This window comes from Ixodes scapularis, unplaced genomic scaffold, assembly GCF_016920785.2.
Source record: "Ixodes scapularis isolate PalLabHiFi unplaced genomic scaffold, ASM1692078v2 PGA_scaffold0__279_contigs__length_252992795, whole genome shotgun sequence".
Classification (NCBI taxonomy): Eukaryota; Metazoa; Arthropoda; class Arachnida; order Ixodida; family Ixodidae; genus Ixodes; species Ixodes scapularis.
Genome location: NW_024609835.1, coordinates 1,342,775 through 1,354,987, shown reverse-complemented (window position 1 = coordinate 1,354,987; position 12,213 = coordinate 1,342,775). Strand labels below are relative to the sequence as shown.

Sequence of the window (12,213 nt, the reverse complement as noted above, 5' to 3'; positions counted from 1 at the left end):
TCTCTTTTTTGTGGGGGGGGGGGGGGGGGAGGGGGGGAAGAAATAGTGAAGCAAATAGTGTACACCTTCTTGCATTTTGTTTTAGATATGCTTCAATGTCAACACAACTAATTAATTGATTAAAGGGGTACGGAAACCAAATTCTGGAGCTCATTTCTTTGTTTCAACACGACGCAGGTAGCAGCACAACCACAGAAACATAAATATTGCGCTAGAAAACGCAAGAAAACATATTTTAAATTGAATTAAACGATAATCAAAAACCACCTGGTAGTTGGTTATGAAGCTTCAATGGAATGTCGTGACGACAACATGCCTCTGAAAGCAGCGCCACAGCGGTATGTCCGCTCACTGGTATAGATTGCCTAGGCCTGAACGCAATACCGAGGCGTCTTGGTGGAAAGAGCCAGAGCGAAGTGAGCCACCTTGGTTTCAGCTCTCGCGCGACGTGCAAACGCGTGCTTCGGTTGTTCTCAGGTTTAGTGCGCGTGTCTTTGTCGTGAAGTTTAAAGGGGTATGGAAACGAAATCTTAGCGCCGATTCTTCTGCGTAAATATGGGCTAGGGACAGGTAGCACCTCGGAAATATCAATATCACGCTGTAAAACACAAGAGAACTAATTTTAAATCTAATGAAACGATTTCAAAGTTACATCTGGTGGATGGTGTGAAAGTTCTCGTGACATCACTTGTGGCATAGGAGCAGCGCCGTTCTCCGGAAATACGGCGTGCCGGCAGAATTAGCCTAGGCCTGAACGCGTTTGCAAAGCCTTAGCGGAGAAAGCCAAAGCGTAGTTTGCCACAGTGAGCTCGTTCTTGTTGAGGCTCTTTGCACGACACGACGCGAGCACGCTTCTGGTTCTGAAGGTTTCCAGCTGAACGTAGAGGGAAAAAACCAAGGAGTGGATAAAAAGAGAGACACGCTGCTGGACTATCAACCACTTACTGAAATTCTTCTTTTTCATCTAGCCTCATGAATTATACTATTTACTAAAATTCTTCTTTTTCATCTACCCTCATAAATTATACTATTGTATTCCCAGGCGTAACTTCTTCTTCTTCGGTATAATATTTGGTGGCTAGCGTTCACATGTTCCTGACAAGGTTTCTCACTTGAGGTGCTCCCAGGAGATACAGTTTTTCTTTCTGAAATAGCGGAAACACAAAAACCAGCTTACAAGGGAAATCCTGGAGTCTCTGGCTATTGAGGCGCACGGGTACACTCTAGCACGGGGATGACTGCGCGAGTGCCGCCTCCATTACGCCATTTCCGAAAGAAAAACTGTGTCTTCTGGGAGCGCCCCAAGTGAGAAACCTTAGTGAAAAGACGGTGAGAGTGCAGGCGAGCTGGTGGTAGCTAATCATGTCGGTGTAATACGACATGATTGAGAAACCTTGTCAGGAACATGTGAACGCTAGCCACCAAATATCATACCAAAGAGTTAGTTACCCCTGGAAACTCAATAGTATAATTCATGAGGGTAGATAAAAAAGAAGAATTCCAGTAAATAGTATAATTCATGAGGATAGTTCACTCTCCCCCTCGCCATTGCTGGGTGCTAACGGTTATTTCTACTTACAGGTTCCCTCGAGCTACTACTTTTGCGGTGTGAAACTAACACGGTGAACCGAACGCTCGTGGCACATAAAATACGGGTATGGTCGCGAAGGACGTTATGGACAAGCTAGATCGTACAGTCCTCGGATATTACTACTAAGCGAGATCGTCACACGTTGACGCCATCAAGCGGCAACGCTCGCAACTACGGTACCCTTGGCAGTGCAGGAACTGTTGACGTCACCGGCGCGATACGCATTGCGCTTCTCGCTGGCCGACTTTGAAGCGAAAGGAAGAGAGCTCGCGCTCACGTTACTTCGTTTCCGTACCCCTTTAAAGGGTAGCAATTAACCGGGCTAAAAATTTTTGATCGACGCCCAGCCCTACTTTGTGCCATAGAAGGGTGTGCACTTGGGCTATGGTGATTCAAAGTTTCGAGGGTAAAAGTGCTTAAAAAAACTACGGACAAGTGAAAGAGACCAACACCACAGAGGCGCTCCTTGCAACTTAAGTTTGCTCGTGGAAAAATGCATATATATACACACCGTGAAATCAAGACATGTTATGAAAGAACTGCAACATCATCACACCAATGCTTATTAATCTACCATTTACTTTTCGAAAGATTTTAAAAACGCCACATCAGAGTCAAACAGGGCTTTCGATGGAGCGCTGACCAGGGAGGAACGGTATTTCAAATACAAGTATTTGAAATACGTATTTCAAATACTTTGTGTATTTTGCATTTGTATTTAATTACAAATTGGGTAATGTATTTGACGTGTGTATTTAAATACTAAAACGTGGGAATTTCAAATACAATTGTAATTAAATACAATTTTGTGGGCAAAAATACATCCCTCAAATTTATTGTCACGATAATTCTTGTTTTTATGATATGGCTGTAAGATATGGTCTCAATCCTTTATTCGGCCATGGGGCTTTTTTTATTTTTCTCCTCCGGCTTTATTTTAAAGGCACTGTCCAGAGCAGGAAGAAAACTATGTTCTGCACCGAATGCAGTGTCTCTCAATCAAGCACAAGCGTTTAGTGCCTTTGTGATTACGGTGCTAGTCCAGGGCAAGAATAGTGACGAAATCGACGTTCACAGGCGAACTGGCTAAATAAGTGCCTGTGACAACTTGTGATGCTTTCCAGCCTGATTTCCATCCATATGTTTGCCTGGAACATTCTAAATGCACGGGTCGTCCAGATTTTCGTAACTGGTGCGATTTGCAACAATAAAAAATTCTCTAGCTAGTGCGGTGCGTCTTGGTCGTCTCGGTTCTTTGTTGGTCTATACCAAAATGTAATCGACAAAAGAAGCTGCTTGAAGCTTTGTACTTTTTTTCATCTATTACGTCCAAGCTGATTGCATTTTTTTTTTGTGATTATATTTCTATTACGTTACTAGAGCCTCGCACACTAACTCCCGAGTGTGCGATGCAAAATTAAAATTAGATACCCAGAAACCCGTTGCAGGTGCCCTGAAGTCGCTGACGCAAATTTTGAGGAATGTATTTGGAAAAGTATTTGGAGGAGACCAAATACATTTGGTTGTATTTGTATCTTGTAATTAAATGCTTTTTTGGAAATGTAATTAGATTTGTAATTAAATACATTTTTGACCAAGTATTTTGTATTTGTATTTTGATACATATATTTGCATGTATTTTGCCCATCCCTGGCGCTGACACATGTGCCTTCAACGCACTCCGTCATGAAGAACGCTTCGGATTTCTCCCTCATCATTTTGTTTCGGTTTCGGGCTAAGATAATGGTGTTGTCAAACTTCAGGACACACCCACATCTGTTACACTGTACTGCCAGATTTCCCAAGGGTGACTATCTTACTGACAGTGCATGTTCCCTGAGCCGCCCATCGGTTTCAGTTTAAACACAAACCCTCAACTGCATGCTCGGCCACATACTTAGAAGAAACAACTTGCAAACTGTCGAGAGAAGAAAAAAAAGGATTATTGAAGCAATTGTGAAGAACAAATGTGGGCTGTGCCAAATCTTGGCTGCAGTGCTAGAAAGTGCACTATGTGTCCGGTACCAAACAAATGTCGACACAAAACTGCACAAAACACCTTACAGCTACCGCTATCTATGAGCGACGGCGGCAACCAGACAACCAGTCTGGTTGCCGCCGCCGCTCATAGATAGCGGAAACTTTTCCAGCTGGCCGCCGTTGCTCATAGATAGCGGTAACTTCTCCAGCTATCATAGAAGAATGGATAGTCGGGCGACTTGGTGGGAATTCATTGTAGGAAACAGGCGCGCAAAACAGACGAGGACGAAGAACTAACAGACGGGGCGAGCGTACAGCTTCACTGGTCTTCCTTCTTCACCAGAGTGGAAAGGCTGAAAGTTTTTTCTCCATTCGCTCCTCTCTGAACAAATGTCGTAGTGGTCACCGCCGGCTTCAGTCTGCGCTTGCCGCTCTTGAAGCTGTTCTATTCCAGCTGAAGAAGGCTGCTCAACTAGCAGCACGTGGCTATAAAGTATTCCGAGCCTAAGTGAAAATGTTTTATGTGACACTAGTTCTTTCGGCAAACACCTCGGCTGCAGGAGAGCGCATTTTTTTCTCCCCCGAAACAAGGGTAAAAAAGAAGCTTTTCCTGGCATTGTTTCCTTGTTTCTCGGCACTCTACCGCAAAGCACAAATGGCTACATATTGCAAAGGAACTTTCAACCTTAAAGTTGTGAAAAAAATAAAATTGATCGCTGGCGCCCGGAAAGCCACCAGCGAAACCCGCTGCCGGCGGAACTTTAAAATTCAGTAACTTCACGGAAACTTTTTATTTTTATAGAACATTTTGGCTATTAGTTTTAAAAGGGTTATTGGTGCCATCTGCCAATTTACAGCCAAATAGAAGGATATTAAAAAAATAATAACAATAAATAAACCCTCCTACCAACGACATCCAAGGCGATTTCTTCCATTTTCGCTCGTTTTATGCTTTTATTGGCTAGTTTCAAGACGGTCCGAAGCTCAACCGGGACCCCGCGGAAGCACGTCCCGGAGAAAGTCGCACTGCTGCCGGCGTGAGACGCCGAGGGGCTGAAGTCTGTGAAGGGACAGCACGGCCACCTTCGGGTCGGCAGCGCTGTACGCGGGCCACGGGACGTCGTACACTCGGGTGGGCACCCTGGATCCAGAGAAGGTCGGCCAAAATTACAACTCTTTCCTCCAGAAATTAACTTCTACAGATTTTAAAATACCCGACATAAAGACAAAAACACAATACATTCCGATACGAGGCACAGAAGAAAAAAATCGGCAGAGACAATTAAAGGGACACTGACAGAGTATTTATTCTCGCCAAGGTTTTTATCTGAACATGACGTATGAGAGCCCAACTTCCCAGGGCAGAATTTGCGGCTCGAAATTCGTTTTCTTTTCGCCCCAAAACCGCCGATCGAGAACTGGCCGGTTTGAGTCGCGCTCTCTCTCTTCTCAGTGGTCACGTGTCGTTTTCTCAACCGGCAAGTATAATGAAAGTCGTGGGTCGTCGAAGGCACACACTCGTTATTAAAAATAGAAAAGAAATATGATACCCATTTTCTTTTGTGGCTTTTACAAAGCTGCAGATACGTCGATTGGAAAAAAAGAAGTACATCACAGCCACGTGACTTCCGCCACCTCCCTCCTCAGTTTCACCTTCAAACAGTTTTTTTTTTTTTTGTTTATTAAAATAATGTGACGTTGTAGCAAAATATTGATTGAGTAGTCTTCCGACACTATAATTAATCGCCTAACAAAAAAAAAAATTTTTTGGGCGTGTGTGTGTGGTGGTGTTAGTGTTTTTCTAAGGCTGCTTACGTGTAGGAATGCTTTCGCATTGCTACACGCAGCGCATTCCTACAAGCAGCGCGCCACGTGCTCCTTTATCACGCGGCGCGCTGGCGGCGACATCGCGCTCCCCTACCCCGCCGGCTCCGCGGCTTCCGTGACCAAGCGTCCGCGTTGCTGTGCTTTTCTTTGTGTTTTCCGTCCGCTCTGACTTCGAGCGCCCCGCCGGCTACCGTGACGAAGCATCTGATATGACACGTGGCAGCCAATGGGAATTCCGCTTGTGGGTGCCGCTACGCCGTTTTCTCTCAATGAGACAGTTAATGTTTTCTCATTAATAAAGTCAGTACGGCTGAAATCATCGAGGCGAACTATGTACATATAAATATTAAAAACTTAATTAACCGGGTACTTAAGAAAATCTAACAAACAGAAAGGCAATATTTTTAAAATTTATACAATTCTATCGATGAAATTATATGAATTAAACAAAAAAAACAAAAAAAAAAAACAAGCTGTACCAATTTTAGAGCTTTTTGTTTAAATGTTTTCCGCGGTCTTAACCCCTAGTGGCTAAATTGAGGAACTCTAGGGACAACCATATACGGCTCTGGGGACAAGATAGATCATTTGTTTGTGTTTTTACGCTGACGCTCGGGCCGAAAGCTGATCGCAACGTTCGGCCCCATCCGAACGCTGCGTCGACACTTTCCGCTGGGGCACGTGATCAATGTCCGAATGTGGACGAAGCAAAAACACTGGGCACGAGTCGTGCCCAATCTTTACCCCGCGCTTTGTGGAGAAAGACGGAAGAAAGACGAAGCAAAGGAGAGCTGCCATTTTCATTCATTCGCCTGGTGGAACGCATGGGATCGACATCCAAGTTTCTGTTCTTTCCTTTTATTCGGAAGGCTTTGGCAAGAAAATTAGATTTCGTTATTCTAAACATTTGAATGCAAATCTTTATTCTGGCGAAAAATAAATAAGCGCGTAGCAGACGACGCGTAGCCTCAACAGTACTCGGCGCCGAAAACGTGTTGCGTCAAAATGGCCGTAGTTTCCCCTTTGCTCTTTCAGCGCTTCGTCTCCACGCCTACTGGCCAGACTCTCGTGGGACAAAGTTACAATCGTGCCCTGCCGTCACCCTTTTGGTTACGACGACAGAAAGAACAAACCTCTAGGTCCCCCTCCTCGGTTTCGTGCCAAGTAGTGACTTTTGCCGCCTCGCGACGATGTCGTTCCGCTCGATCGGCGCCGAGCTTCGCGCCTGAAGCTGATCGACGTTGCCGATGTCGCTACATCGTGTAGCAGACGACGTGCTATTCTCTTGACAGCGGAGGCACTTGTAGCGGCCGTTAAAGGGTTTTGCTTAAAATTTTGCTAAACTCACCAACAAACATCGCTAAAATAGTATCCCAAATATTAGGTCAAAATATCGTGTTTTTTTTTTGTTTTTTTTCGCGAAGTTATTGAATTTACAGTTTTGGTCATCACCGTGTTTTTCAAACTGAAAGTCTCTACTGGCAACAACGAAAAAGTTACGTCTGTGGAAGGCATGGGTTCACTCTTTGGACTGTAGAATTTGTTCCCAACTGATTCGAAGCAGTTTCATGGTGGCAAATGAATGCTTTGGAAGCTCGCTCCAGTACCCGCGCTCCAGCACGGAACAAATGATTGGCATATTCTATTCTTTAGACTGCTTGCTCGACTGGCAAGTCTGCCTGCCACTGACGTCACGGCAGTGAAAAGCACGGGTATATTTGAATGTTGGTTTCCGCATCATTTTCATTTGTCGATTTCACAATAACTATTATGAATTTCGCGATTAGCATACCGGAAAAGGTAAAGGCCGGGGAGTCAGAAAATATACCGTAGTTAGTTAAGGTAGCTAAAAAGACCTGTGGAGTACCCCTTTAAAGAGTAACTTCAAAGAAAAATAAGTATTTTTAAACAGCCTAATTGGGACAAACATGTCACAAAACAATTTTACCGCGAAAAAAAAAAGTACAGCAATATTTATTGCACGAGACTGATTTTAGTTTGTGGCTATTTCGTGCGTTTTAAATTGCGCGCCTTAGAGTTGGTATTATACGTCACGGAGTGGCTGTTATACGTCACCGAGTGACGTATACACCTCCTAAAAGAGAAGGCCGTAGCGCTCCGAATGGTTACGTCACAATGTCGGAGAAGGAAGTCCGTGGCGCAACTACGTGAGAAAATTTCTGGCATCGACGTGAAAAAAACGTTTCTTATCGAGTGGCATGGTGGTGTTCGTGAGCGTTTACCCGACATTAATATACGTTTTAAAAGCGCAGTCTTGTACAATTTATCAGGGTGTCGAACCGGAACCGAACCGAAAACCGGAACCGAACCGGTATTTTTTCCGGAACTGAACTTGAACCCGAACCGTTATATTGTTATCGCGATGAACCCGAACCGGAACTGAACCGGAAAAAAAAAATAACGGTTACCGGCTCATGTCAAAACGGTTCGGCCACGCGCTGTTGACAATGAATGTGCTATCAATGCCATTTGTTTTTTAAGTGCCGTCAACTGACACACACCTCGCTTACATATTTTTCTTCTCCACTCAGTCTTAGGAATATAAACGCTGCATCCATGAATCTTGACATAGGAACCAGTATTGCGCTGGTCGCGGCTTGCACGGAAGAAAAAAAATTAGAAGGATGTGCAAAAAAAAAAAAAAATCGCGTCACGGGATTTCATTTTCCTACAATCTCGTAAATCCTAAATGCTGCTGTGTGCTCATTTCATAACACGTTTCAAGAACGCGCGAGTTCTTGAAGCTTGCTTCCATCGGAATGAGAAAAGAAAAGGCTGTGGGAGTTTGATAATAATGCATCCGGTTATAGAAGCTAACATATTTGTGAGTCAGCGAACTCTTCTATTTTAATATTTATCCTATTACGTCCTTCTGGCGTTGCGTTCGGTGAAGTGTTTTTCATATTCCGTATCTTGTTTAATGAAAACTTCTTTAAGGGTCTAATTTGAGTTACCGAAGGCTAGTTCAGATAAAGAAAGCTGCATTTTCTCCCCACTGTGCCTTCAATTGCTTACACGCCGAGGTGGCGGGATAGTTAGCGAGTTCTACTTGTATGTGGGTTTGTAAGGAGGTCGCGGACTTTACAGCTAATGCGTCGGACCCAATTAGATGAAGTCCGAATGCGTAAACGTCGGTAAGGTAACCTTTGAGTGCACGTAAAGAAACCATTCCTGGTAGAAATCCCTGAGCCTAACGCTACGATGTATCCCGTTTCGTATGTGCTGATTTCGGATGTTTTATTTGTAATTTATTTTGATGTTGCAATTGTCATTTATAATTTCCGAACCGGTTCGCAGATCGAATTAATCGAACCGGAACTGAACCGGAACAAAATTAATTTACCTGAACCTGAACCGTAACCGAACCCGTATTTTTTTTCGGTTTATATATATATATATATATATATATATATATATATATACAACGCGCTACTTAGGTTGAAAGTACAAATTTTATATTTATGATTATCCCCGTAACCGCGGGACCGCAGCTACCCACACTTTTCGAATGAACCGGTCCGCTGCGACGCTCTCTTCCCTTGTACGGGATCCGATTCTGGTAAATTTACGTTGTGTGTGAGCTGCTGACTGTCTAAAAAGGAGGGCTGAGACTTTCAGAAGGGAAGGGAACCGAAAAAATCCAGTCATCGCCGCAGGGAGTGCACACGAGCAAGATATAGGTCAACAACTTAGCTGCTGCCGCCTCTCTCGTGTGTGTGTGTGTGTCTGTGTGGTTCTCCTACCCGTCGTATTTTTTGTCGTCACCGCAGTCTCAAGTAGTTTTTTTGTTTTTTTTTCGTGTTCGCTTGATACTACGGCATTTACGTGGATTCGCGGAACAAGTCCTGCTACGGTTTGAGTGACATGTGTGGCAACTAGCCAAGGATGAAACTGATCGATTATCGACAGACCTCTCTCTCGACAGAGAGAGACTTAAAGTTCGTGTTCAAATATGTTTTCGTGCCAGATATTGTGGGACATATGGATACGATGGACAGGTGAGAAACGACTTATTTACAGGCTTTCTTGGTCATGTGGGATGCGAGTAAACTATTGCAGTCGTTTCTTTTTTTTTTTTTTTTTTTTTTTGGGGGGGGGGGGATAGAATGACATTTTTGTCGTCATCCGTGTGTGGTTGCATCGACATCTGTAAATATGCGTGGTAATCTAGTTTTCGCTGGAAGGTGAATAACAAGTTCGTGTGATTATACAAAGTGCGTTGTTCGTGCTTATGTGTTTATTTATACTACCGTAAAGTTCCGAGAGAACGCCCGCCCCCGAGAGATCGCCCATCCCGTTTTTCTGGCTAAATATTTGTAACATAAAAATTCCCAAACATCGTCCACCTCCCGATTTCCGTCGGACGTCACGCAATGTCCGACGGGAATCGCGTCAACCGCACAATTTGCTGTACCGGCACGTCTGACAAGCGAGTTTATAGCGGGTTCCCGCGCTTTCGTCCGCGATCTGTGCACGCGATATCGGCTCCCGTAACATGCGAGTTATTCCCATGTGTATGTTGCACTGTGAGATGCGAATCTGCTGGTCCTCAATCTGTGGTAAAGGGGAGGGGCACTGACACGTCAAAATCATATATTTTTTTTTCCATTTCGGAGAATAAAAAGAAATATGATTTTGACGTTAAAATTCGAAACTTGTGAATTCAGTATTTGTGAAGTAACCCCCCCCCCCCCCCCCCCCCCCCGGAAAATATTACTTTCTTCTTTTTTTAGTAAAAGAAGACAAGTATGGAATGACTACCGAATTGTTCCAGCCAACCGGGTGGTTGGGGGGGGGGGGGGGGGGGGGGGGGGGGGGTATCCGTACCCGTGAATTGTACAGTACGTCGACTACCACACGCGGAAATAAGACCAAATCCTCCCCGCACCCCCCCCCCCTCAAAAAAAAAAAAAAGAAAAAAAATCTCTGGCTACGCTATTGGTCGATACCAACCTTCAATATTGTAATGACGCTTTTTTTTTATCTTACTTAAGCCATGCCAGTTTGTCACTTTTTGTTACGAAGCCTAATTGTAAAGGACTGACGGTGAGCGCTCACCCAGATCTTGCGAAAGCAGCCCACTTGCCCATCAGCCGCAGACTCGTGTCGAGAGCGTCACTGGCTTTTCCCTGGCGCTCGCCTCCGAACAGGGCGCCCATGGACAAAATGGCGTCCGCATAGTGCGTGGCTCCGAGCCAGTCGCTGCTCTGGGACGTCGGAGGCGTGTCGCTGACGGTCAGCAGGGCTTTCATGTTGTAGTTCAGCTCGTACATGTACACGTTGCCTCCCATGCGGGACACGTGATCGGCCATCAGCTTAGCAGGGCACAGGACGTTCACGTCGCCCAGGAAGGCAGTCGCCTGGAGGTACGCGTCCACATTGGAAGAGTTTCGGTCAAAGTAGAACTTCCGCACCTCGTTGAGACGGGGCATGGAGAAGTAGTGCAAGACGAGTCTGTCCAGGAATATTTGTATGAAAGAACGCGGGAAGTGGCTCGCTGACGTGAGTGACCAGCCCTGAAAGAAGCGATTCAGGAAATACTCTCCCTCGTTCACGCTGTAGCCGATGAGGAGGTCCTTGTTGGACAACGTGCCGCTGTTTTCGCTGCGCTCGCCGCGAATATCGAGGATCTCGGGAATGGAGAACGGGTCGTCCGTGGTGTTCTGGCTGTAAGAAGGACCGAACATCCTGCCTTGGACTCCGTTGAAATCGCCGAGTGTGTCGAGCAACGTCGTTACGGACACGTTCCGCAGGCACTCAAGGGTGTTTATTAGCTCTTCGTGCAACTCGTCGGAATCGTTGGAGAAAGATTTCTTGCACACGGAATTGACGAGGCTCCGCCGCTCCTCGGCTTCGGCGAAAGGATGGAACTCTCCGACGCGGAACGGGCTGCCTCCTTGCATGATGACCCTGCTGAAGTACTGCCTACTCACAGGAGACAAAAGATGCAGTCCCGCGCTGACGGCCCCACTGTCGATTCCCAGGATCGTGAGCGAACCACTTCTGCCTCCAAAGGCTTTGGCGTTGGCGTTCATCCACTGGATCGCAAACAGCTGATCCCAAAGACCCTGGTTTCCAGGCGCGTCCGCCTGGTACGAGCGCCAGAAGCCGAACACGTTGAGCCTGTAGTTAGGCACGGCCACTATGACGTCCCCAGCGGCGGCCAGGAACCTCCCGTCGTAGAGCCCATCTCGGTTAGAGCCAGTCTGAAAACTGCCGCCGTGAAGAACAACCACAATCGCCTTGGGTCTGCCGGAAATCCTGGACGCCGGAACGTAGACGTCCATCAGCAGACAGTCTTCCTCGTATGACTTGCTGCTGGTCATGCCGAAATACTCCTGGTGGGCGTCTTGAAAGCAGCGGGCCCCTGAAGTTTCGCTGTGGACCCCTTCCCAAGGTGCCGCCCGTTGGGTGACAGAGAATCGGAGCGCGCCTATGGGTGGGCGCGCGTAAGGGATGCCGAAGAACCCGTACACGGTTGTGTTGAGGGCCTTGAGCGAGACAGCCTGGACGTCGCCCGTGTTCGTCTTCACGATCCTTGCTCGGGACCGTAACATTTCCCTCAGTACGCCTTTTCTTGGATGGAACAGTATTATGGCGATTAGGACACACAGCCCCACTGTTATGGCGAAGACTGTAAGAGCGTGGAAAGAGAAACGCACGTCACTGCCATAAACTATATGACTCCGAATGATGTCCCACATTCAATTTAATTTCTTTTTGATTTCAAACTACAAACATGTACATCTTTAACAATATATATTTTTATCTACTAAATCATGCATGCATGCTTT

The 12,213-nt window shown here is 45.8% G+C and overlaps 1 protein-coding gene across 1 annotated transcript; it reads right to left on the bottom strand.

Annotated features, from left to right (window-relative positions):
* Nucleotides 1-10,473: 10,473 nt before the first annotated feature.
* LOC8033231 (cholinesterase-like) lies at nucleotides 10,474-11,976 on the bottom strand. The gene has a single exon (XM_029983819.3). The coding sequence runs from the start codon at nucleotides 11,974-11,976 to the stop codon at nucleotides 10,474-10,476; it is 1,503 nt and encodes a 500-aa protein (XP_029839679.3).
* Nucleotides 11,977-12,213: the final 237 nt, after the last annotated feature.